The sequence below is a fragment of the Rhea pennata genome, chromosome 26, assembly GCF_028389875.1.
Source record: "Rhea pennata isolate bPtePen1 chromosome 26, bPtePen1.pri, whole genome shotgun sequence".
NCBI lineage: Eukaryota > Metazoa > Chordata > Aves > Rheiformes > Rheidae > Rhea > Rhea pennata.
This window is the reverse complement of record NC_084688.1, coordinates 5,821,300-5,849,013: the sequence shown is the minus strand read 5'-3', so window position 1 is coordinate 5,849,013 and position 27,714 is coordinate 5,821,300. Positions and strand designations below refer to the sequence as shown.

The 27,714-nt window shown below is 41.8% G+C and overlaps 1 protein-coding gene across 5 annotated transcripts; it reads right to left on the bottom strand.

Moving 5' to 3' along the window:
• On the bottom strand, window positions 1–27,075 carry GJC1 (gap junction protein gamma 1). Of its 5 annotated transcripts, XM_062595895.1 has the most exons (4): window positions 9,166–9,321; window positions 8,474–8,622; window positions 4,532–4,607; window positions 1–4,390 (listed from the first exon to the last, which is right to left on the bottom strand). In XM_062595895.1, the coding sequence occupies exon 4, from the start codon at window positions 4,369–4,371 to the stop codon at window positions 3,190–3,192; it is 1,182 nt and encodes a 393-aa protein (XP_062451879.1). In that variant the 5' UTR covers window positions 4,372–4,390; window positions 4,532–4,607; window positions 8,474–8,622; window positions 9,166–9,321; the 3' UTR covers window positions 1–3,189. The 5 variants fall into 5 exon arrangements, with proteins under 5 accessions (XP_062451879.1, XP_062451880.1, XP_062451877.1 ...); XM_062595896.1 differs by lacking the exons at window positions 8,474–8,622; window positions 9,166–9,321 and adding an exon at window positions 26,988–27,075; XM_062595893.1 differs by lacking the exons at window positions 8,474–8,622; window positions 9,166–9,321 and adding an exon at window positions 24,059–25,947.
• Between the last annotated feature and the right edge of the window lie 639 nt (window positions 27,076–27,714).

Here is a 27,714-nt window from a genome sequence, read left to right as displayed (position 1 = left end):
TACAGTTGATTTCTAACTAACTCTTTATTATAGTAAACAAGGTCAAATATATAAAAATTCCAAGTTGTTGTTTAAGACAAATCATTAAAATAACCCTCTCCCCCACTGACATATTCAGAGCATATTCTATTGCTGGAAAAAAAAGCCATCTGATTCAGAGTGGATTTTTCAGTAATCCACTGGATTTAATAGATATTCTTCAAAACTGCATCCAAAACCAGAGAACGACAACACAAATACAAGTTACGTTCAATATTTTTAAAAGTCTGCACTGAATGTTTATTTCAGAATGGCCTAAATTTAAGCCAAAGCAGGAGAGCATTTTAAAGTAATGCACGTATCATTTCTTCAAAAGGAAAAATCAAGCCCAATACTTTGAAACTGAATACAATCACAGACATGAACATTTAGAGCTTTAACAGACATCCTCTACTAACAACAAACAGTTTCAAAGAAAATGTGCACTTTTTACCAACTAAAATGAAATGATAACAAAAACAGTTCCATTACTTTTCTTTTTTGGAATGAATTCGGCACCAGGAGTGGAATATTCTATATACTCTGGCCACTAATGGAATTATTTACCAGTTTGGACAAAAGCTCATCACAGGGCTGACCTGACACAATTGTTTTAGGCAGGTAATGGTTTAGATAATTAATCAGGAAAGGGCTAATACAAATAACAGGTGAAGCAGCAGTCATGAACTGATTGCAAAGATAATTTAAGCTATTAACAAGAAACTGCTGAACTGCAGTTAGTGAAGAGAGCAGCAAGGGAAAAAGCATTTTAACTTCTTGCAATTCAGCTCATTAAAGAGCATTCAAAATCATCACATGGGGTTAAAAGCAACATAACCCTTTTGGGAAGCTGAAAAGAGCAACTGAGCCGCACTGTTTGGGGATAATGAATGGATTGTAGCCATGCATCAGTGTTTATCTCCAGGCTCCAAATGTCTTTCTCTAGTACTTTCAGACAACATGTTTTTTACCCAGCTTCTCCTTCACACTTGCATTTTTCTGCTGGCAAAGCCTCTCAGTCTGTCCTCAGTGTACTTCTCTTCCCACTTCTGTTTAACTAAAGGAACACCACTAAACTCTTGCTCCACAAAGCTCGTCCAGGCTGAGCCAGCCAGCCAGCTTTCAGAGACGGCTACACACTTAGTGTTTTTATCACCTAGATATAAAGATCACCCCAAAACCTTTGCTTGTGAAACTGTGAGGTTGCTCCTTTCCCCGAACAGGGGGCAGGATGTACAGTCAGAAGAGCGAGCAGGTTTGCTTCCAAAACACAAAACAGCTCTCTGCTGGAGGTGAACCGGAGAGGCTGACTCACGGACCTTGTGCAAAGGACTGCATTGGCTCCAGGTGCATTTACGTCTCTCTCCGAAATGGAGCTGATAGCTGGGATCTATGCCTGGACACTCAAGACTGTTTGGGGTCCCAAAGTGGAAACAGACATGAAAACAATTCAGCAAAACACCTGTTTTCAGCAATTGCTTGGGTAAAGTAATGGGATATGAGCACCTGCTCGCAGTTACCATGGGATAATTCATATCCCCTTACTTAAATTTAATGTAAAACCTACATTTAGATGCTCTGCAGGAATGGAATATGGGTTTACGTATGCTCTCTATATAGCCTTGCTTCTCAGTCCTGCTCCTGATCAGACTGTAACGAGGGCAGTAAAGACTGAGGTAGCCTCGAAACAGAACAGTTCCCCTCTCACTTGAGAAAGCTCCCCACCGCCACCTGCGAAATACATTAAATGGACTAAAACCTAACAAAGGAGAAAACAGAATAAGGTTCTAAATACATTATAAATAGTAGCAAAAAAAGCATATAGATATATCAGCACCTCTCAAACATTAATACTCATCCTCGCCAAAAAGACACCGCCAAAGGCAGTAAATACCGCCTTCTCCTTTTTCTAATTATAAATTCAAGTTTAATGCCAAAACCATAGAATGCCAAATCTGACTGGTCTCTCAAGCAGAAATCTAAATTATACATATTGCTCTGTCTGAACTTAATTCCTTGGACATAATGAAAAGAAGGAGGTTTGGAATAAGGCATTATCATTTATATTCAGAAACTGCTTTGTAAAAACTCTTGTAGACAGCATGCGTGTGTGCTGGGTGCGGGGGGCAGGAGAGGAAGGTTACTCCTTGAATGTAATGTATGGGGAAAAAATCACCATGACTCCATCTAACCAGATTACTTCATAAAGACAGAAATTTGTTATCCAAAAGGTACTGTAACAGTTTAATGCCCTCGAGGGTGGGGTGTTATATAATAACAGACCTCAAAAACATATCTTTCCATAGATATTACATAAATATAAGAAATTACTGAACACAGTAAATTTATGTTTACTTTTTTTTTTTTTTTTTTTTTGAATATTTTACAGGAGACGAAGTTTCTTTTCCCTCCTGTTGAATAAAGCTTGCAGGGAGGTCTGACCCCACTCTGCATTATGGCAGCAATCCTACTCTGAACATATGTATTCCAACACATATGCATTTTTCCATAAGTAATTTTCCATTGAGTTAAAAAAAATGTAGCACATACTAACCATAGTATGACTCCTATTTTTAAGTAGCACATCATTTTTGTAAAAGTACGGTCAGCAGCACCACTAACAGATGTTCTCCAAATCTTTCACTGCTCTGCTGCTAAGTGACTGGCACCCGTGGGCTGCCTGGATAACCAGAGAGTCTTCTGTGGTGTGTTCAAGGCACTTTTGAAATGCAGCATCGAAAGGCTTACATTTAAAACAAAACAAAAAGAACAATGAACCTGCAGACCACAGGAATAAAACTAGCAAAATGCTAACAGCTACCTCCCATTCTCTCTTCATTAATATAAAAAAGTGTAACTTCAGAGATCCAGTGTACAAATACAAAAAATTGTGCATAATAAATGTACTATAATACTGTACATACAGCAAAAACCGTTCAATGAGAATGATTTAAATATACCTATTTGTCTCCTGACTTGGAAGACAGAAGAATAAAGTTCTATAATCCTAGAGTATGTGTATAAACACTTTTCTGAGAGCCTGGATCACTAGCCAACAGTATCCCTGAAAATAAGCAGAGCCAAATATTTACTCAATGGAAGTAATTATTCAAGGGGTTGCTGGTTATGATAAACGAGGAGACAAAACACAATATTTAAACTCAACCAACATTAAATCCAGACAGAGTTCTTCCCATCTCCTGATTTGCTACTGGCACTGCTTTTGTTTGAGCCTGCTTTGGATTTCTTCTCTCTGGAACTGCTAGGATTGTTTTGGTTGTTATAAGCCTGGATTGCAAGGTCCAGGCGTTCCTGAGCCACTTTAATTTCCCTCTGCAGATTTTCAAGGTCAGCTGGAATGTTCTCTTCATTGCTTCCATACTGCTGTTCCTGAGCTATATTGGCTTTGTTCTGTTTGTAGGCCATTTTGGCATTGGACAATTCAGTATACTGGATTTGATCTGGCTTGACCGCAATGTTATAGCCAGGAGGAGCAGATGGTGTATTCCAAGTAAAAGGATAGTTATAGGTACCAGAGTCTTCCAGCTCTTTTCTTTTGTTGTTTAATGTGTCCCGGATTGTGCCAAATCCCAAATGAAGCATCTCCCAGACATTCAAAAGTAAACACAGACAGCTCACACCATACATTATTAGTAGGAAAATGGTCTTCTCAGTTGGCCTTGAAATAAAACAATCTATCTTGTGTGGGCACGGCTTCCGGCTACACACAAATATAGGGCTGACCTCAAAACCATACAAAAAATACTGACCCACAAGAAAGCCAATTTCAAACGTAGTCCTTGCAAGAAGCTGCAGCACATAAATTTTCATGAGTCCATCTTCACGAATTCGCCGCCTGCCATCGTGCTTAGCTTTGGCAGGAGCCTGCTGCTCTTTGTTCTCCCGCTCACTTTCCAGCTCTATTTCTGGGTACATCATCGGGTCTTCCTCATGATCCTCCTCAGTTTCTTCTAAGCCACGGTGTTGTTTCCAGCGCACTGAAAAACTTTTGCTTCTCATTCTTCTGTCAGTTTCGCTGTGTTCTACCATCCGGGCAATTTTATGAATTGCGTAGCCTAAATACATCACAGATGGAGTGGCTACAAGAATGATCTGAAACACCCAAAATCTCACATGTGAAAGAGGAGCAAAAGCATCATAACAAACATTCTCACAGCCAGGCTGCTCCGTGTTGCACACAAACTTGCTTTGTTCATCATAATAAATGGATTCTCCTCCCACAGCAGTTAGGACAATCCGAAATACAATCAGCACTGTCAGCCAGATTTTGCCAACAAAGGTTGAGTGATTGTGGATCTCCTCTAACAGACGGGTCAAAAAACTCCAACTCATGGTGGTCAAATACTTTTATCTTTAAAAAAAACAAACAAAAAAACCCAAATATTTATGAGTTTATCGGTTTTAAGCTAAATATTGCAAGCATTCAATCAAGAGACTTTGAAAGTTCTAGGAAAAATTTGCAACCTTCACACAACCATTTTTGAAGTATTACCTGTTATCGGGAACCTCCAGCAGCCAGAATTTGCTTGAGGATTCTAGATCTCTTCTGTATGTTTTTGAGAAATCCACTAAAAAAAAAAAAAAGAGAGAGAGAGAGAGAGAGAGAAAGAAAAAGATTAACTGCGATTTCACAAACAAAACCTCTGCTCCCAAAGCTACTTCTATGCAGAAGACAGAGATGTGGCTGTTCTGGATTTCAAATGTTAATAAATGCACTGAAACTTTAGGCTGAAATCTTCAAAGCATAGTGGATCTGAAAGCTCAGTTCCTGTGAAATTTTATGGGCACTGTTGGCTATATCCCACCACTAGCAGTAAGATTCTTCTTAACCACATGCCTTGACTACAGGTGGCCAAGCATTGTTAAATTCTGAGCTAGCAATCTTGGCCTCTCCTTTAGCCAACAGAGAGCGTAATTATCTCCAGAGGGCAATGCCAGCTGTCCTAGGACGGAAACAAATCACCCAGTCAAAGCCCCGAGAGGCAGGCAGCCTTTATTATCTCCGTCCTAAAGACGGGAAAACCTGATACAGAGAGTGACTTGCGCAGCGCAATCCTACAAATCCAGGCCGGAGACAAGATACGACCTAACGAACGCCTAACTTCTAACTTTATTCTCAAATTATTCTTCCTATGGATTTTGGTTCAGCCCCTTATGGAGGCTAACGGTCCATTTCAGAGGGAAGACAAGACCTTAGTACATACTTTTCTCATAGTGTAATTAAGAAAGTGGAAGGAAAACCTAGCTAAGGAGTTATTTGTCTTCTAAAATTTTAGAAGATAGATAATCAATATAAATTTGTCGTAAAAATAAAAAGAAAGGAAAAGAAAACTATCAGGAGGAACTCATGGCTGGTGATACTACGAAGTACTATAACAAAAAGAACTCTAGCAGCAATATAGACTGACCACAAGCTCTGAACAGTAAAACTGGTGCAATACTGAGAACAGAAGAACTGTTTGACGTTCCTATAGCAGCCAAGAATAAAGTGTCTGCCGGTCCTTCTAATGATACTAAATATCTATTAGTAATAGGGATTTTAAAGTCAGAAGGCCTAGCTAACATTTGTTCAAAGGTCCTAAAACCAGAGCTGGACAAAAGACATCTCTGGCCCTGTGACCTTAAGTAATTCACTCTTAAACTAAGGAAATTCCAGACTGCTGGAAGAAAACTGGTATTTAGAGCGATTCAACCTTTTCCTCATAACTATAGAGCTATTCACAGGCAGAATAATGAAATTTAAGGAATGCAATCAATATAGAATGTAAGGATATGAATGTAACTCCTTTTTAGTGAAACTGAATACTTCATTGATGAAGGCAACAGCACAGACGTACCATGTATGGGCTGTGCAAGACATTTGATCTAGTACTCCATGACAGTGTAAGAAAAACCAATGTGACACAGTGTTAGAAAAGCACACATTAAGTAGACTAAAGGCAACAGAAAAATCTTAAAAAATAATTCCCACGTTAGAATCAAGATGAATCATTTGTGATTTACAGCGAGCTCTACAAAGATCAGAAACAGGCCTGGCAACGTCTGGATTTTCCTCTACGATCCAGACCTAAACAGAAAATGGCTGCTGACAAAATCTGCAAAGGCACACAAGTTTACTGACTGACAAACGAACATGAGAATATCGGTGACGCAGAAAAACATGGATTGCATTAGAGTCCGAGGCCACCAAAACAATGCTTTAACATAGCTTAACGCAGAGATATGCATCAAAAGAAAACAGTGATCATTTTTTAAATGAGAGAGCATTTATTCTAGACATTGGTTAACAGGAAAGGGCATTAGGGTCCTAGCGGACGAGCATTTCAACAAGACTTGGGAACGTAGCAAGAACGGTACTGCAATCCTTGGCTATGTAACAAACAGGAGCAAGGAGGCTGATCTTAATCGCCTTGCTAGCAAGAGAGCATACAGGGCCTGTGTCTGCATCCTTCCAAAGTCATTTAAGCAGAGATTGACTATATTATTCTCAAAACCAGTTGAAGAACGGAGGAGAAGCCTAAAAGTGAGAGTTCAGTTTGTTTTGCTGGGCAACGTAGGTAGAAAAGGAAGGATTACTGGTGGGTCACTTAATCTGGTGTCTGTCAATTGAGCATACAACCAGTCCAAGGATTAGGATCAAGCTGTTCTTTTAATGGGAGAAAAAAAAATAAATAAAAAAAGCAAATGATTCCTGTTCCAGTGTAGTGCCTTACTGCAGTAGGTGGTTTCAGGTTCTGAATTCCAGTTTCAGAGAGGTACCTAGCTACAGCCTTGCAACCCCATGCTCAGCTTTAGAGCTAGATGAGATACAGTATTTTAGACACCCACATCTTGGGCATTTTCCAATGACTACCTTGGATTGGGATTCAAAACTGGCAGCAGGACGAGCTTAGGGATACTCTATGAACTTTAAAAACATCTTTGATTTGCTGGGAAAAAAAAAAAAAACTCCACGGAAATCCACGTTCAAAACTAGGGATTATGGAGCTGTCACAACATGTGGCTTCAAACCAGGACACCTTGAAAATCTAGTTGCTGAACAAGAATGTGTAATGGAACATACATGTCGCTACTGATATGGTTTAGTCGATCAATCAGACAAAACAAATGAGTGTTAAAAAAAGGTTAATTTTCACTCACTGAAAATGTTAAGGTCAAATTATTGTCTAAAAGTAAATTACTGAGTAAATTCAAAATGAATTAAATAGGCTTTTGCCAGTGTAAATCTGGAATAAGAGCAGGAAATGGCCTTTAAATTTTCAGATGATGTCGATGTTTATTCATCAGCAGTTACTAACAGAGAAGAGTTACAAATCAGAGCAGTTTGCAATAGGAAAGAAGAAATAGAGTCTGGTTTTAGACGAACCACTATTTTGACATTTAGCAAATTCTTTTGAGGCAACTGTCAGCCCTTCCAAGGTGTTTCTCCTACCTGTGGGCCACATAAATGTTGGCTTATAATCACTTTTTTCTTTTTTTTTTCCTGGTAGTCTCTTATTTGCCGTGTTGCAAACATGAACATTCTGGGAGGGATGGTGGGTGCTCTTCACCTCCCTCAGCTGTCTGCAGCGTAGGTAGGGAGCAAAGCTACTCACTCTGAGCAGGAAACAGCCACTTGAGGGCACAATACATCTGGCCCATTTTAGAACTTGCTTTAAGAGAGAAAAAGGGGATCACATCCTGAATTCCACAGATTATATAAATGAACAATGTGACAAACTTATGTATAGATATCGACAACGCAGACTTTTACATTTAGATTATTCACTGACTTTGGATGTAGAAGACTGCACTCTTACCAGCTGCATGTTTAACACCCAAGATTTGCTGTTGATTAGAGAGTTCTCACTAGCAAGATTTGAACTTACTGGAAAACACTGTTTTCACGTCACAAGAAAACATCATTTCTTCTAAATTTAGTTTGTCTAAAACAGAGCTACTAACATAAATATGGGAGAATCCACTAAATAACTTATGCTACCTCTATTTTTAAGGAAACATTTTGGTTCAGTGAAATGACCTGTGATTAAAATCTTGGTTCCAATGGAAATTTTCTGCCCACCAAATTAAAAGTAATATTTGAGTAAAAAGTTCCAAGCAGAATTAGGGTCCTTAAAATGGTGATATCCTTCAACGATCTCACAAGACTACCCAAGGTAACAGGAAACATGTTTCTGCCTCTACAACATGTGTACTGCAGGACTCATATAAACTGTGGTAACCTTCACCTAACATACACTTAGTATTTCCCCAGATATGTTGTTCTGGGAACATTTAACTTGATAACTTTCCACTGTTTGAAACAAAAGTCTATGGACACTGACACATATCTGAAGAAAGCAAAATGTCAGCAATTTCATCTAATTTAAGTCATGCCAGAAAGTGCATTTGAGAAAGACTTTCATTCCTTGTATTTGTCATAAGTTCATAATACCATTTATGGCAGAGGAGGTTCCTTAGCCTAGGCAGGATATATGATGCAAATAGCACGACACTCATCTCTGACAGCAAGCTGGCTCTTGTGAATTAAAGTTGAGCAAACAGGCTCTCAGCAGACACTGGCATCCACAAAGAGCAAAAAATCTGCAGGAGGTATGTGGAAAAAAAGTTTCAGGTAAACTGCAGGGAATCCTTCTATTTTTACACATCTACATTGCTCAAATACAGACACGTACAATGACACACTCATGTGTGGAGCTTCCTCTAACCATTCCATGTGTGATTTTGAATATGAATTTAAACATGGGATTAATTTCATCCAGCTTCAGCTTTCTAGTCTAAATGTAACAGCCTCCCTCCAATTATGGGAGAAAGGCAACTCTGAGCTAGCTTAAAATCCTCTCTTCAGATGAGAGGATCAAGATGTGGCAGGGATGAACAGTGCGACTGGAAGAACACAGGCGGCTTGAACCAGGGAGCTGTCTTGCGCAGTCCTCGAGATATCTCCACACCCCTGAGACAGAGGGTATCTATACTTTGGTGCAACATGCAGCAGTTGTTTTAAGGAGAGTCTCATTTCAGGCTATCTAATCCCAAATGTCTTTTTAATGTACAGTATTAGGACTTTTGTTGGAAGGACTGTGCACCCACAACCACACCGCTCCATAGACAGGCAGGCAAATTCACCTTTCCCAATCCAGCTCACCCTCTTCACAGTTAGGTACATGCTTGCCTGGCCTAGCTCCGCATCTGAGCTTGGACTTCGGATCATAAACGAGTTTGCCTCAAATATGTTTAAATATACCACAGGTGTACAGAGGAGTGCTCCTTCCAGCCATATGCAACTCCCAGAGGGGAGCAGGCAACTGAAGCTGTCAGATCAAACTGAATTTCAACAGGATGCTAGTAGCAAGCTCTCCTTGGAAAAGGTTAGCCTTAACAGTATACCTAGGGAGAAAGAGATTTTGTAGTCAAAAAAATCAATCATCAAGTGAAAGATATTTAGAGAAGGATTTTTTTTTCTTAAAAACATACCCTACCATGTTATCCTAAGTAAATTTGATTAATGTATTAATGATATACACATTTCATTTTGTTTTTAAGCAGTTTAAAAAAAGATGTATGCTAAGCAGAAAAAAAATCAAGAATAAATGCATTGCAATTTTGTTGATATTCAAAAAGAGGTTTCATGCTTCATGAAAATGAAATTGGGCCCACAGGCTAATTAAAATGGGATTTGAATTAGGATGAATGAATTATTAGCGTTATTCATTCAAACCTCATTTACATTTAAATGTAAATGTTCACATAATTTACAGCTGTTGGTGAGGAAGCATAGGACTTCTGCTTTAACTTGAAAAATGAACAAGACTCCACTGCTCATGACAGAAACAAGTCAGTCATAGTCAAACCCAGTGCCAGCAAGACGCAAGCATATCCACACATCTCGGCTAATGTGTTTCCAATGTGATCTGCATTTCCAGCATCAAGTCCTCCCTCCTAAATTACGCAAGGCAAAGGACAAGGATTTTCATGGGTGACAGACAACAACTAGGATAAGACACTTCATAACTGCTATGCTTCCATCACTTGTGAAAGAAATGGGCTCAAACATCATTGACTTTATTTTCCATCTGCACAAGTACAGGAGTAAAAACTGTACTAAATAATACTTATCTGTATTGTATAATATTTGGGAGTGAGAAGGCTGGTACTTTTTGGAGAAAAGAACAGAACGCTTCTTCAAATAACTGGAAGTACTCAGTCTATCTTTTAAGTCTTGTGTGGCAAGCAAAAAGGAATCTAGAAAAAGCCACAGTATCAATGTCTATCTGGAAACAATTCCTCAACAGGGAATTTTAACAAGGTTCTGCAGATCCCCTAGACCCAATTCCTTTGACTTTAAAAAGCCCCTTGTTGAATTATGGAGACCGCAGATCTTATGTTGAAAATAAACAGAATAAAAAATATGGGTAAGAGGTAGAGTTATAAAAAGATTCTTGTGCTGTCAAAAAAATAAAGATGTCAAATATGTATCTTTTTGAAAAATCAACATACATATATTCACCCAAGCATTCAGCATAAACTGGAATTTGCAGATAAGAAACGAACCTCTAATAGCCTTAGAGTGCCCTCTAGGTAATGCTAAAGTGGAAAGCAAACTGTAATTTTAGCAACGTCCTCCTGCAGCAACACAATTCAAATGAAATTGTTACATGTTTTATGCTGTATAAAACATACGTTTACCTCACCTACAGCAACCTACAGCGTTCGTCAGGGCCGCTCCTGCTCCCTGCCCTCCAGTAGGAGGGCATAAAAGATGACTAGCTCAACTTCACTTGAGACTGGAAGCCTGCTGTGATAGCAGGCTTCACCAAAAATGGAGGTAGGGCTGTAGAGTCTGTATTCTCTCAAGAAGTATTCAGAGTCCTTTTCTTGGCTCCATGTCAGCCTGTATCCTTTCATACACACTCAGCATTCATTATTCCTTTCAGACTGGGAGGAGTAAGGTGTATCAGCTGCAAACAAAGCCCGGAATAGTGAGCTCTCAAATCTGGCATTCCTGTAGCAACTCATGGCAGAGCTGCCAGATGCATAGTAAGTCTGATCAAGTTGCTCTTTAGACTCATCCTGCAGATTTCAGGTATTGAACTTCAGAAGCAAGCCTCAAATTATATTTGTACTATAGTGATGGGAAATGTAATAATGGGGAAAATAAATTGGTCAGTTGATGATGAGATGTGCATTATTTGACAGCCTTTGCTATGAAACACTTGACCCTCAAGGCAGTAAGCCATAGTCAAGACACAGTGCAGAGCCCAAAATTTGACTCTACCAGCACAGGAACAGGAGTTCTTGAAACCTGCTGAATGAGCAGCCTCCTCTCCCTTCAATATGCCATGTGGCTTTAGAAATAAAACAAGAAATGAAGTGGTACACTGCAGAGTTGATTCAGCCTAAGACCTCAGTAACATTGCTATCTGAAGGATCTCTCTTTTCTAGAGCCTCACGCCACTTCAAAGGATTTCACCACAGTATAATTTAACTCTGCTAGGCCCAGATGGTTTCGACTAGCTCATATATGGACTGGCCTTATACAGAGCTAGCACAAGCCCAGCAGAACTTACTGGTTTGCAGCATGCAGCACCGCATGCAGCCTCAACACTGCTGTGTGCGCTCTCCACTTCGGAGAAGCTAGGAGCGTACAACAGCAGTGTTTCCCTGTGTAACCTAGTTGGACAGTGAAAACAGTGAATCACAGGAGCAAAAGGCAACTCTTTACAGAAAGGTTGAATCTGAAGCTCAAATCGTAGTAGAGAAAACATCCAAAACTGTTCTTTTGAAATCAAGGCCGAATGTTTAAACAAATCCTGAACTCTCAAACGGCCAGTCTAAGGCAAGAGACTGCTATTTAGACTCTTACAAAATCCAAGCAAAGACCAGGAGAGCATCCTCAAGAAAGACTGTTCCCTCTTTAACAGAGATGACTATCGTAATGGGTGAGCACGGCCTCAGTACGGCTTCAGGTCTACTAAATATTCCTCACTGTGAGCTGTCAGTTCCTGTCATTACACACCCTCTGAATTCTGCAGGCTTTTCCACGAGGTGATCATACATATTCAACACTCATCTGCCAATTAAATATCCATTTAATAAGATACCAACTGCTCTTTAGCTCAGGACTAGTAAACTATGGTTCAAACTCTAATACTGCTTGCCAACACACTCAAGAGATCAAGTGTACCAAACGGCTGACAAGTCCAACGATATGTTAGTGTCTTTGCAAGCAGCAGCACCACCAATCCACTTCAACATTTTATTTCTGACATGCTTAGCCTCCAGTTTCCTTTGTACCAATGAGGCATTAGCCTAAAAAATTTACAATACTCTGCCAATTGGGAGACTGAACTACAAACTCCAGCTTCCGTTTTCAACCTATTAATTCTGACAAAAGTAGGAGGCAGACTCCTGAGCAACATTTGCAAACCGGCACACTCCACTACCCAAAGATGTATTTCTGAGTAGCTACGGACAGAATTGTTGAGATTGGACGGCACCTCTGGAGATCATCTAGTCCAGCTCCCCACCCCCACCCCAAGCAGCATCAACTCAAGTAGGTTGTTCAGGACCATATCCAATCGAGTTGTGAATATCTCCAAGACGGAGACTCCACGGCCTCTCTGAGCAACTTGTTCCAGTATGTGACTGTCCTCATAGTAAAAATCTTTTTCTTATATTTAAATGGAACTTCCTATATTTCCGTGTGTGCCCTTTGCCTCTTGTCCTTTCACTGGATACTACTGGAAAGCATCTGGAACAAGAGCAGAGAACAAAGCAAATTTTCCCATAAGAATCTATGTAATGAGAAGGAATGTATAACAGGAAACCGAAATACACAGGAAGGTTATACCGTGACCTAAGATCTTTCCCATTCACAGAGCAGGATGACCGCCCAAAAAAGCGCGAGTGCAGAACAAAAACAAGAGGGATGCTGCTGCACAGTCACCCACAAGACACACTGTGCATTTTTACCAGTAGTGTGATACGTAAACAGGGTGTTATTAAGGACACTGAACTGTAGATTATTGCATCTCTATTCTCAGTAGTTATTTTAACAAACAAATATGGGCAACAGAAGGGTCAAAGATAGGAAAAAAAAATATAACGGAGATAGCTACAAAAGTCAGGTACTAAGTGACCAACACCAGAACTGCAAAATGACAGAGAAGTGACAGACAGCAGGATTGGGGGGATACATCTCCGGGCAAGCAAAGAGCAGTGTCCTGCTTCAGGCTACACAATGGCACTTGTACAGGCAGGCCCAAACCATCACTCGGGATGGGAGGAAAGAGTGAAGCCCAAGTGAACCAAAGCAATGTGGGCAATCAGGAAGCTAGTCAGAGCATAAAACTCTGCCTAAAATTTCTGTATGGTGCTTGACAGACCTAAGTGACTTTTGCACTGACACCTAGAGCACTGTTGTAAGATCAGAAATAAAAAACCGTATTCTCCCAGCCAAGAAGAAAGATCTCCAGGACCTTCAAGGAACCCACAATTAATGGGTATGCAGTAAAACCTTTATACTGATGGACACGTGCTGTGGGAGAGATCAACAGCCTCTGTACACACTAGATGTCCTCTTGCACTTACAAGGGTCACTATCTCGCTTACAGTCAGGTCTGAGTAAGGCCATCTTAACTCAGATACCATTTCAGTCAGGCGTCAGAGATATTTCCCTATCTTGACACGATTAACGGAGTTGAATAACCAGAATATCCCTTTAACTACTCCCGATTCCACTGTAGCCAACAGCACCACAGTGTTTCCCCACCGGGCTCCTCCTATGTGCTCAGAGGGATGAGTGTCAGAAAAAAACCACACACTTGAGGCAGCTGACCCAAATATCATTCTCACAGCCATTTCAGAAAAAAAGAAAAAAGCCGAAAGAGAGCAATTCTGTCTGTTCCTGTTAGTCAAAAAGCTCTTTACAGTCAACTGAGCCGGAGACAATCAAGTTGGTATGAACACCTAATTCACCTACCACCATATTATGACAGTCAGAAGAAACTCTGATAGTCTTTGTTTCATAGCTAAGCCTGGAAACTAATTAATACAATCGACATCAATGAAACGTGTACTCCATGCCATGACACCGTCTGCCACAGCATCTTCAATCCTGCAAAGGCAACATTTAAGAATGGCAGCTTTTTCGCTGTAATCTAAATTCAAAAGGACTTTCCTTTCCCACCCTGTCAGCCAGTGTAGTAAGAGACGTCACCTCTCCCTACAACCGTAGCATTCAAATTCATGTAATTGCTTCTTAAACAGAAGCTTTGTGAATATTTTTTTTTTTTAAAAAAAAGAATTTTCTGAATGCAGAAAAGGGCTTTTTGGGGCTATATATCCTAAATCCTTCTTATCATGATTGCCTAACAAGATGTCCAACACACACAATAGTTCTGCTAAACCTAGTCTAGATTTTCCACTTGGTGAGACAGAGGACAAGAAAGCTTTCCAGACCTCTATTACCCTACGTGACTGCAAGTCTCCTTAGGCAGAATGTACTGAACCCAGGAAGGTGGTAACTGTAAGCAGTTAGCTAAGCGAGACAGCCCTCTTGCTAAGCTATTTTAAATTATCTGCACACCACGGCAATTTATCAAAATCACATTAGCAATACCTACACTCAAGCACAGAGAATTACGGTGCCTTACCAGACCATCAACAGCATTTTCTGTAACAAGACTGTATCCAACATACATATGGCCGAGTGCAGTTGAGACTCCAGGCACAAAATGCACGAGCATAGATGCTCTCTCCAAAGTGCCATGTGGAAAGAGAAGTGGTTTATTACAGTAAGAGCAGCAAAAACACAAGCTGGTCAAGCAAACTACTTCTCCTGCCAAATACTGGCCTGCTGCTTCACCTTCCTCATAAGGGCTACTGAACATGAGAAATCAACTGAAGAGTTTGTTTCAGTAAATCAGTTCTCGCACAACTTGTTCCAAGAAAAGGAATGCAGAAAATCAGAGCAGACTGCTGTCCTGTAATTAAAACGAAACTTTGGCCTGAGTCAAATCTTAACAACTCTATTTTATCTTTTTCAAAATATAGAATATAAATACAGATATAATTTTAATATGTGAATTATTTTTAGTTCTTTGTTGAAAAAAAATATTTGCTATAGTGAAATAAGAAACACAGAATTACCATTTTCTGAAAGACTTGGAAGCTTTTCTTTCCATTGGAAAGGAATCTGAAGTACTGATCGTACTCTCTACGCTGCTCCTCATGCAACAATTACAATCATACCAGCTATATGCTGGGAGAACATGCATACCAACTAATTTTCTCTTTCTGAAAATAGCTGCAAATAACTCATATTTTATGAGAGGAAGACAGAAGGCCTTTTCCCACCATGCCTCGCACCACACAAGGACGCACTTAACGAAGCACAAAGTAGCAGGCAGTTAAATTTTTGTCAATTGACTGCTTTACATTGCCATGTATTTTGCCAGACTTATTATTAAGAAGGGTTATGAAAATTATCAGCACCTTTAATGCACATTAGGTTCCTAAATGAATGGAAACTGTAGAAGTCAAGCATGTGACCTGGTGATATAAAAGTATATTGATATTAAGCTAGATATTAAGAGTGCAGACTATGACACATTATGCTTTTTACTACTGCTGAAAAAAATGCATTGTGAAAAATATTACTGACAGAACTGTGGGCAATGTAACAACACTAAACTTCCCCCTATTTCTTATTTCCAAGTTTTCAAGATTTTAGGTGAATAATCGCATCCTAACACATCCTTGCTAGTCATTGAATGAACTTTTAGGTTGTGTTGCGTGCATTCTCCTTGAACTCCAACTTGAGTACAACAGATAACTACCATGTAGCAAAACTGCAGGGGAAAAAAAATCAAGATTTATTGTTCAACCACTACCACAGCACAGAGTGGGCAGTCAGTGTAAATAGTATTATAAAGCACTGGCTAAGTTAAAAGTTTGGTTTTACAAGTGAGATCTTGCTAATTCAGAACCCTTACGTTTCTGAAAACTTTTCATTATTTTAACTATATAAAAAAAACAAAGAAAACAGCACTTGAAAACAGAACCTGTAGTGACAAGAAAATCTCCTTCTTAACAACTAGAGGCTTCCGCAGTCTTTGGACAAGCTGGTTCGCTCCCCTGGCCAAGACTATATTGTGAAGTTGCAATCCATGTAATTTCTCATTTGTTTTACAAGAATAAAATCTTCAGAGGATCTTACAAAGTAGAAAAAGAGTTAACACATTAGAAAGCTTTACTAACAAATGTATAGATACAGCCTTACTATTCTTTCTAGTGCATAGTCAAAGATCTCTTACATCAATCTCCACTAGTAGTAGCTTTACCAGTACTCTGAAGGGTTAAATCATTGGTACGTACATGTGGTCCAACTATTTTCTAATAGAGACGTGAGCAGGTTTGCTTGCAAAAATTTTTTTAACACAAAGGGTACTTACACATCTGCTGTAGCACACCTCCTCATTCACTCAAAGAAAAGGGATATTAGCTGCAAAGCAAAGTAATTCCTAATAAGGAGCACTGATTATCTGATGAATTTGCCATTACTCTAAGTTATTGCTTCAGATATCCTAGCTGTACCTTCAGGAAACCTCCGTATTGAAAGCCAGCATCAGCAAAAGATTCGTTTCTTAGTGCTACTAAAACAGAAATGACAATGCAACACCAAAAAAAATAATCAAATTATTTACATACTTATTCTCGTTACCAAAGATAGATCCAACTCCTTCGCCAGATCTCTTCCTTTGGGGATGCTATGGGAAAATCTGTCTCACAGTGCATGACCGCAGAAAAGGTACAGAATAAAGAGACGAACTGAAGAGTAACAGAATGCCAGTCTGGACGGTATCGTGGTGATACTGAGGTTTTTAAGAGTTTAGCTTTCCTTCAGATTGCCTTGATACTCTAGAACTGCAGGGCAGCAAGTCTGAAGCCAAATCTTTAAGACAAGGGCTCCAAAGAAGTTTCAAGACTTGTGGGACTCTCTCATCAAAGGTTTCATGTAAGGAAACTTAAAAAGCTATACCGGAAAAGGGACCGTCCTTTCATGGATGAGTAACTGAGTGAAAGATAATAAACAAAGAGCAGGAGTAAGCAGGCAGTTACAGCCATGGAGGTCGATCAGAGGACACGTGCTAGAACCTGCACATTATTTAGGAGTGAACAAGAATGCATTGATGCGATAATAATCACTGATAATAATATTCAAGGCAAGAAAGGTAAGCAACTGCGAAGAATTGCAGAAGGACTTGAGGACACCAAGGCATGATAATAAAGTGACAGAAGAAATTCCATGTAGATTATATAAAGTGAGGCATATGCAAAAAAAAAAAAAAAAAAAAAAAAAAAAAAAAAAAGAGAGAGAGAGAGAGAGAAAGAAAGAAAGAAAAAAGAAAAGAAAGGGAAAAAAAAATCCTATTTCACACTAAAAATGACATGCCCTGAGATGACCTTTCCAGGCAGGAAAGGCATCTTGGGCTGACAGGCTGTTCTGTGAAAGCATCAGTGCAGCTCAGTATGTTCCAGAAAGCAAATAAAATTTTATGAACATTGGGAAAGCAAGAGAGCACTGACAGAGTGCACTGCTGTGCCACTGCGAGAGCCCACGGTTTGCCCATATCTTGGATGCGGTGCACAGCTCTGGCCACTCTCACCATCCCCCAGTCACAAAAGTGACAGTGAATGGGAGCAGCTTCAGAGAAGGGCAACAAGAACCATCAACCATATGGACTGGCTGTTGTATGAAGAACAGTGGAAAAAAAAAAAGATGTCTGGTGGAGGGGGGAAGGATAGAGAACTATAAAATCTTGCACAGCTTGGAAAGGGAAAAATTGCTGACCATTCACTCTCCCTTAAAAATTAATAAAACTGTTCTTCCCGCTATGAGCATGTCTTTGGGTAGCAAATAGTTAAAAGGCTGGGAGAAGCTTCCAACATGCTTCTCCTGAGCTTTTCCTTTAACTTTCACTTTTGACCAGCATCAGAAACCATCTGATCCAGTAAGGATGTTCTAAAGGGAAGAAAAAAAAAAAACTCCATCTCTTAAGTGAAATGCTATAAAGCTGGGTGGAGGCAGGGGGAGAAAATAGGTATATTAATGAATCAGGCAAAAAGAAAAAAGACTCTAGTAGAAGGAAAAAAAGTCTGGTACTGCAGGCTATTAATAGCTGGTAAATTCCAACGGATTGGTATTTAGTATTTACTTATTGGCCTAATCTCACGCTTCCCCCTGCTTTTGAAGTGCAGCAGTGATTTATTTCTGCCAATATGCCCATAGCACAATACTCCAGAGAAACGGATTTTGCAGACACCCAAATCAATAAGGTCTTTGCCACAGATTGCAAAGAGAGCAGGATCAGGCAGAGGAATATAAATCAAGCTCAACATTGCCACAGAGGTGGAGATTTCAAATAAACAGTGCAGTAGAAACAAAGACTGCATTTGAACCAAGGACTAAGATCATTCCCATGTGGCTATAGTAAAGATCCCTCTGTATTTTTTCATATACTTCAATTTCTATTTAATAAATATAACCCAGGAATCACAGTTTTCACTGAAAGGCTTCTCTCTCTAAAAAAGTTTAACTATGTATTTGAATGTCAACCAAGTTAACTCTTGTAAGCGGATGTCTGCCAAAATTAAGGCGTCATTTCTTAAATACCTAAAGACTGCTAACAGTGAAAAAAATCAGATGTTTTTCAGTAAAATCAAGACAACTTTTCATACAGCACAGCTTACCCATAAAACACATACATTCTGTATACAAGAATCTTAATCATCATAATCTTGCACTATTATAAAAAATAACACCAGGGTCAGCCAGATGCGCATCTACTATCCCCTTAACCATCTTACAAATGCTTTTTGTTAACCCAAAGTCCCTCGACTTTACAGCATTACTTGTAAGCTGCCTCACTGATTGCTTACCAGCGTATGACGATCAAGAGTTAACAAGGAGTCAGAAACTTATCCTTAAGGTAACAAATGGAAAAACATCTATATGGACAGAAATACAATTACCCTTCCAGGCCCTCTCCTATTTTAAGCATACATGCCACAGGAGAGAGTACAAAACTCTATAAATGATTATTAGTTATACACGAGCTTGGCTTAGCTGCATCATTCATGAGCGTCCAAGTCTTGAACGTCACCGCAAGCAAAAGTCAGTATGACCTTTATGCCACAAGGTATCATCAGTTATCCTGCATGCCGTGTATTCCAGCTGTATACCACAGCCATCCTTATTTTTAAATCCAGAAGTAAATTTTCCTATGTTTTGCTCAATCAGAAGAGAAAAATGGGGAAAACAAAGGCAATGCACTGTGTTTTTAGGGAGGACTTTTTGGATTTGTGGGGGGGTTTTAAAGGGAAGAGACACCATGTACGGGTACCTAAACGGCAAACAGAACAGACTCAGGAAAGCAGATTCATGGCTGAGTAGAACACAGTAAAGAGTGCTCAAAGGAAAATAATAATACATAATTGGCATCTACCTCTCTGGCATCACCAAATGTGACAATCACACTGAGAAGGATGGTAGGCAGAATTTGCTAGTCAATTAGACTGTATTTCTTCTTTTAATTCTTCAGCAATATTTTAAGCAAGGTCAAGCACATAAAATCAAAAGTCTATTTTCTGACAAACATGCAACTAAAAAAGTGGAACTAATATCTGTAAGAGCTGAAAGCTGATACCATGTCCTTATTTAGGCAAAAATCCTGCTGACCTCGATGATTTTCATCTAAGAAAGGTAATTGGGAGAAATCCTTCACTCACATGTAAAAATATAAATCCCAGTTCAGCAAGTTATTTAAGCACATGCCTAATTTAAAGCATGAAAGAAATCCTACTAATAACTGGGCTATTTGCATACTTACAGTTAGGCATAGGCCTAAGTACCTGGATGATCTCGAAATACACTGAAATCCCCGGAAAACAGACTAAAACAGACTCGTCTATAAATTAATCACAGTGGTATGAACATAAGGACTAACATTAAACTTGGGGGGAGGGAAAGAAACGTGTGTGTGTGTGTGTGTGTGTGTGTGTGTGTATGTGGGGGGGGGTTTTTTTTGAAGCATCTGTTCAAGTTTAAGCATATAAAACATTTTTCAGCCCAATGACTCCATAGGGAAATGCCTCATACATCAGCTCATCTGACTCAAATTTTCCATCACATTTCCCTTAATACAGTTTTGTCCATAAATACACCATTCAGTTTTCCAAATATAGCTTTTTATTTATAGAGCGAGAAAACCCTGTAACTCATGTTATTATCTAAATCTCTGGGATTTTTCACTGAAATGTAATCATTAAGAAATTATTAGCCTAGTTTCTAACATTTAGGTTTTGAACTAAGCTATAAACGTTTGCAGAAAAATGATTTTTTTTGCTACAATATTTACCGTTCTCTGTAGAACACCTCCAAAATTCTAATTACACACTTAATGTTCCTTCAGAAACGTGTGTTACACAGGAAATATCTAGTAATGTCATAAGAATATCTTCCGTCTTTGCCTAACCATACGTATTAGTATGCCAGTTTAATTCATAACGCATCCTTGAACTTTTACCCTAATTCTTGATTTTGCATAAAAGAAAAACAGTTTTAAAAATCCCAACCAGATTTTCTTGACAGTCCACAATTCAAAAAAAAAAAAAAAAGCTCTGTGCTATTATCCAAGCATTGAGAATGATTCATATTTGTTGTAAAAGGAGCACAGAAAAGGAACTCTAACAATGTCTTTCTCCCCTCCTAGGAGCTTCATTTTTTGGGAATTCATTTTTGTGGCTTTTAATAGAAAGCGAACAGCCTACTAAAAAATGTTACGAAGCTTAGCCAGTAACTACATAATTTAGACATTTAAAAAGTAAGGTTTTCTTGGACACAGCATTTAAAAATTGAGCAGTACTGGACACAGTAAGTAAAATCTGAATGCATATAATTCTATCATTATTAACAACTTCAGTTGAAAGAAAATACGTAGGATTATGGCAGGATATGAGTACAGGATGGAGGAATTCCACTCCCGCTGATCATAGGAAGTACAAAGACCAGCTGGAAAGGCTGATAATTATATGGGGTTTTGCAATAACATATTCATTCACAAAGCATAACGAAAAGGACTGTTTCTCTGAAAAGGGGACGCGATACAGTCACCCTCAAGTGGCTGACAGGGCTGTGGTCCAGGGACCAGTTCTCAAAAGCGCTTTTGTAATTCAGGGATTCCTCATCTGCGCTACACTGAGATGCTAGGAAGGAACACATTTCCTCAGTCAGATCAGCAGTGTTAAGCCCAGAACAAGCATAACGGGGAATATTTTTTTAAAAGTAAGTAGGAAACATTAGTGAAATGTTTTTCACAGGAATAATTTACTTCCTATTAGCTAGATTAAAAAAAAAAATCTGGGGCACAAAGGGACTTTGCTGAACGACTACACAAAAAGCAAAAGCTGAAAGTCATATGGGAAGAAATACCTTCCATCGAATCAGAAATGGAACGTATCCTCACAGATCCACGCGGAATAGCACAGACAACACACGGGTCTATTATCTGCCCATCGCCAGTGCTACTGCTCTTACTCAAACTATTTAATGATCGTTACTATTGTCTAAGCTTCTGTCACTACTCACAGAAACCTGTCTGAGCAATAAGGCTAAAGCACTAATGAGGTACTGGCCATAACTCATTTCAGGCTGTCAATGTTTAAGAAAAGATAGTGAGAACTGGAAGTAGCATTAGGAAAGAGCCACAGAATTGCCTCCCTCTTCCTGGCTCAGTGCTAATAACGAAGCTACAGACTCTGTGAAATTGTGGTTTTTCAATCATGGTTCTGCATTAGCTCGGCTTCAAAAGGATGGCTCATCATCCATCCCTACTCTATAGACAAGCTCCTTGGGAAGTAAAAGCTGTGATATTTAATTCCTTCAAGCTGAGAGAGCAACTGAACTCAAGCTTCCCATTCTTGGAAGGGCGCTTTCAGTATTCAGCTCTGACACAAAAGTGAGTCACAATCCATCCCAGAGTTTTGAACTATGGTGGCTTTTAATGGACTTAAGGTACATACGCGCTAAACCTCCTCAAATCATAAGTAAGACCATACTGAGAGAGTTTGTGAAGTCAGTGTGAGGATTCAGCTTTTGTGACATCCGTCTTTTGCAAGATGACAAAGCACAGTATTAACAAAAACTCCACCACTAAGCTGATTACAGAGGAAAAAGCACTATATATCCACACCTGCAGCCACTGCTGGTACAAATGACCATGAGACAGGACTGCTGCCAAGCGGATTCAAAATCATTCATCAAAATTCAGCCAACGAGCACAGCCTGCCTGGGTTTCCCCTTTCCTAATTTACCTTGTTCTGCTTTAGAAGTTTTCGTTAAAAGCTTGATGTGTTACAACAAGTCCTCAATCTCTAGCACTGCTGCTTAGTCAAAAGCAGTAGATGTATTTTGAGCACATACTGGCACGAGCTCTGCTACCAGAACACAGCAGCCTCAGAAACTTCACAGTCTACGTAGCCACCAATGTAGATGCTCTCAAGATTGAATAACTCCTGATAAAGTCTTCCTAGATTGCTCTGTTGGTCTTAAATGTCTAAATCACACCTGTGTATAGTTTCAGGTACTGTATGTAGTGTTCTCAATCTCATCCCTTGCTTACACTGAATGGCAAAAAGCACTGTTCAGAGAAGACTTTAGGTTTGGGGGATGTAGAGAAGCTGCTGGCAGTTGGGAAAAAAAATACTAAGTTAACAACTGTATATGTTAAAGTTCAACACAAACTTTCCACCAACAATTAGATTTCACAATTCAAGAACTGTACCCCTGAATCTTGCCCTTCTCAGATGCAAAACTGTACACATTAAGGCCAGAAGAGACCTTTAAGATAATATTTCCCCTATTGTAGCACAATTTCCAAATAAATTATCATTTGCCACAGAAAATTCTTTAGAAAAACAGAGTGACTAAAATTTAAAAGTGTAAAGTATGCATTAAAATTTCTGCTAAAGCGTTAAAACTTCTTTCTACTTCTTTTAACTTCTGAGCACAGGCTCACTATACCTTCGCTAGATTGGAGATCATTCTGTTACCACATTTATTTTCCTCGCAAACGTACCTATAAACTGTTATCAAGTCTTCTTTTAACCTTCGTTTTGTTGAGAGACAGACGGGGCTGCTGGAATCTCTCAGTGTAAGCATGTTTTCCGATCCTATGTTGGCTCTTCTCTGACTTGCTCAAAGTAAGCCATAGCGCTCTCCATCTGTGACCCCAATTTTTCAGTTATTTACAAATCTTTGCATCATCTGCACGTTATCCATGGTGATTTGAATGTTTTCTTCCAAATAACAGACAAAAATATTCACTAATGAGGGGCTAAGGAGGAGTACCTACAGAATCTATCTAGGAAACGGATGGTTTGTGACAATTTCTCTTTTATAATCACACATTCCAACCTTTAAGTAACCTCTTAAAAACCTTTAATTTGCTCCATCAATTTTTAAACATATTTAATAAAAAGTTTTCTATTACCAATAATTCAAGCTTTACTGCATCAGTAATAATATGATAGCACTTGCAATTTCAGTCTTAAAGGCACTGCAAGGACGAGAGAACCTGATGGAAACAGAAAAACCTGTAACAAATAGTTACTAAACACGTTTTCAATATGGTTGAAAGAAGTGTGTTGACTGAAATGAAACTTATTTTAAAAGACCATCTCAAGCCTTCATATACATCTACCAAAACTTACTTTGGTAAGTTCATTCTTCTGTTTTACCCCATCCTTTGCCATTTCAATTCAGAAAACATGATAGTCAAGCTACAGTTGTTCAAAAGAGAAAGATACTGCAAAAAAAAAGATCATTCTTACAAGGAACCATAGAAATATTTCCAAAGCAGATCTCCAAACTCAATAAAAAAATCAGCTGCAGCACACGAACTGAAGCTTGGCACAATGGTTACCTGAACTTTTGCTCTGAGCCCTGTAATTTCCTTACCTTGCCTTCTTCTCAGCTACAGACATGGTAGAAAACCTCTGGCCATAAAAGGATCAAAGCTGGCTCCCGAATCTTGGTATCAGATTATCTACACTTACGCGCTGTAAGTCACTGCATTTAGAGTACTCTACCCCGGCTTTAAGCACTAAGACCATCTTCTAGTTATGAGCTTTTGCCACTGACCAGCAAGCGGAGAACAACTGATGCTATGCAGCCTGCGCGCTCATCAGACACATAAAATATGTGATAGCTCACCCCACCCACTGTCAACCCCTTGACATCTGTTTCAGTCAGGAGAGCAAACACAGAAGGAGGAACGCATATTGTCCCCTTTCTTTTATAGGGCTGCAGAAATGCTGAAGTTCATTTTAGGATTTTGCAAATACAGAACTTTCAGCTGTTTGTAGTGATTTTCAAAGAATAAGGAACGGTATAATAATGCTCAAATTACAGGTAAATCAGTACATTAATTTTCTTTTTTAAAACAAACTTACACATCTAGTTTCATATAGCAGATCAGAGCTTATTTGTTCCCCCAGGAAAACATAAGCATAACTTTAACATATTCCTGGAAAGAATCACTAATAAGGAGGACAGCATTTTTCATTTCTTTAAACTCAAGTCTTGATAGAAAACAATGCTTTTCCTCTTCTATATGATCTGAAAGGTGGATTTTGGTAACCTGTTCACACAGCTGATTCACTGAATATCAGTGTGAAATAGATTTCTGACCCAAAGGAAGAGATTTTTTTCTGCTAGTTCTCCTCTACTTATAGTTTGCAAAAACACAGAAATAACTGAATAATCAGTTGTCAAATGCATTTTTGCTGTCCCTCTCATTTCTAAATAATGGCTAAACAATAAAAAAGCAGATCCAGTGTTACTAATTGCTGTTCAAGTATCCATATTGTACATACATGTCCTAATTGAATCTATATGCACCATCTCCTATTCGCAATCAATGATGATGGAACGGAATTAGCACTTCCCTAGGAGGCACTGTCTACATAGCCAGGCAAGAGCCAGAATTCCTCACCAGTACAAAAGAGAATTTGATTAAAAAGGCCATCAGAAGTAACTACATACATCACTCTTGTGAGATTTTAAAACCAAAGTGAGGCCTAACAGAAGTCAAAACTTTCATAACAGAACTCCCATGAGCTGACAGAGGGGCAGAATGTTTCTCTTCGTGTCTTCAGAGTGACCATACAGAAGCGTCAAACAGCACTGCCACAGCTGAAGTTTGCTTGACGCAGGGTTAACTTAAAGAGTATCAACGGTAGCATTTATCTGCACAAAAATCATAACAAGCTACTGATTTCTGATCTTGTTTTGGTGATACAACAGTCTTTTTAACCGTGGACTGAAGGCTCACAGATCCGGAATCTGCCAAGCACCATCCTGCCAAACTGAGGAAGTGAAATGGCACTGCAGCCTTTCTCAAAGCTAACTGCACAGCTTTTACTCATCGACACTTGGAGATAAGAGGCAGTGCTTCTTAAAAATATACACGTATATACCTGTTACTTAGAACTAACATCTGCACCATATGAAATCAGCAAATTTTAGTACTGGAAGAAGTAAAAGCCCTGCATTCTTGTACCCAGCACATATCTCTCCAATGCCAAAAAGCTGTAAATACGTCTTTTATTTCTTCACTTCAGAAGAATACCCTAGAAATATCCATTACTAAAAGCAACTGCCACCAATCCACGACCTAGCTGCGCCCCAGACTCATCTCCAGCGACAGCGAGAGCACCGGGCCGCCGGGGAAGTTTGAAGGGACAAAGACGACGACTCCGGCGGCGGGGATGCGCCGGGCACGGCTGCCCCGCGGCTGAGGCTCAGCGCATCTCCCCCCGCCGGTGTCCGTCCCCAGGCGCCAGCCCACGGGAGACGCTTGGCAGAGGCACAACCAGCCGCCAGCGCGGGGCCCTGCTCGCTCCCGGGCGGCGGAGGGCGGGCGGCCCCCGCGGCGGCTCCCAACGGCCGCTCGCTCCCCTCAGCCTCCCCCCCGGCCAACGGCCGCTCGCTCCCCTCAGCCCCCACCGGCCCCCAACGGCCGCTCGCTCCCCTCAGCCCCCCACCGGCCCCCAACGGCCGCTCGCTCCCCTCAGCCCCCCCAACGGCCCCCAACGGCCGCTCGCTCCCCTCAGCCTCCCCAACGGCCCCCAACGGCCGCTCGCTCCCCTCAGCCTCCCCAACGGCCCCCACCGGCCGCTCGCTCCCCTCAGCCCCCCCAACGGCCCCCCATGGCCGCTCGCTCCCCTCAGCCTCCCCAACGGCCCCCACCGGCCGCTCGCTCCCCTCAGCCTCCCCACCGGCCGCTCGCTCCCCTCAGCCCCCCAACGGCCCCCCATGGCCGCTCGCTCCCCTCAGCCTCCCCACCGGCCGCTCGCTCCCCTCAGCCCCTCCAACGGCCCCCCATGGCCGCTCGCTTCCCTCAGCCTCCCCAACGGCCTCCCACGGCCGCTCGCTCCCCTCAGCCTCCCCAACGGCCCCCCACGGCCGCTCGCTCCCCTCAGCCCACCCAACGGCCCCCCACGGCCGCTCGCTCCCCTCAGCCCACCCAACGGCCCCCCACGGCCGCTCGCTCCCCTCAGCCCACCCAACGGCCCCCCACGGCCGCTCACTCCCCTCAGCCTCCCCAATGGCCCCCAACGGCCGCTCACTCCCCTCAACCTCCCCAACGGCCCCCCACGGCCGCTCACTCCCCTCAGCCCCCAACGGCCGCTCGCTCCCCTCAGTTTCCCCCCGGCCAACGGCCGCTCGCTCCCCTCGGCCCCCGGCTCCCAACGGCCGCTCGGCCGCCGCCGCCCGCCGCCCGCCTCCCCTCAGCCCTGGGCTAGCCCGGGAAGTTTCCTCGCGGTGCCCCCTCAGAGCAGCCGTGAGGGTCGCTCCCTGGTCCGCTCCCGCCCCCCTCACTCACGCCGCCACCGCCACCGCCGCCGCCGCCCCCCGCGGCTCCAGCGCATGGTCCCGGCGGGGCCCCGCAGCCTCCCCTCGGCCGCCCACACGCGCCGCCGCGGCGGGCTCGCCTGCCGCTGCCCCCCGCCGGGGAGGGGGGCGCGGAGCGCATGCGCGCAGCCCCCTCTCACCCCCTCCCGCCCCCAAGCCCGGCGGCGCGCGGGGACCCGGCCGCCACGTGCCGCCGGGCGCCGCCCCCACGCGCGGCAACCGGGCGCCCGAGGCGCCGCCAGCGCCGCAGCTGCAGGAGCTGCAAAGCGCCTCGGTCCCGGCGCGGAGCGGAGCGGAGCCTCCTCGCAAGGAGCCATTGCAAAGGCAGCACCCGGAGCTCCGTGCCCAGGATCGCTGTGCACCCTACGCGCAGCTCTGTGTACGCCTCCACCTGCAACCGGCGCGTGGGGTCACTCTCCAAGTTGGGGTCACCTCCCCCCCTCCCTCCCCAATGCAGGGTGCTGCAGAGCTAAGGGAGACCCCGGCCTGGCAGTCCCCGTTCTCCCCGCTGCTGAGCCCCGGCCAACTCGTGCCCAAGATGGATCCCACTGCCCTGGCGAGCTCGGAAACTGAGGCAGGGGAGCGCCTGCGGCTGCCGCCGCCGCTGCACCGGTTCTGCATGCTGGGGGCGTCCCGGTGAAAGGAGGCAAAGGGTGAGCCATTTTCCTGAAACTCCCTCTTTTGAGCTCGTTCCCGTG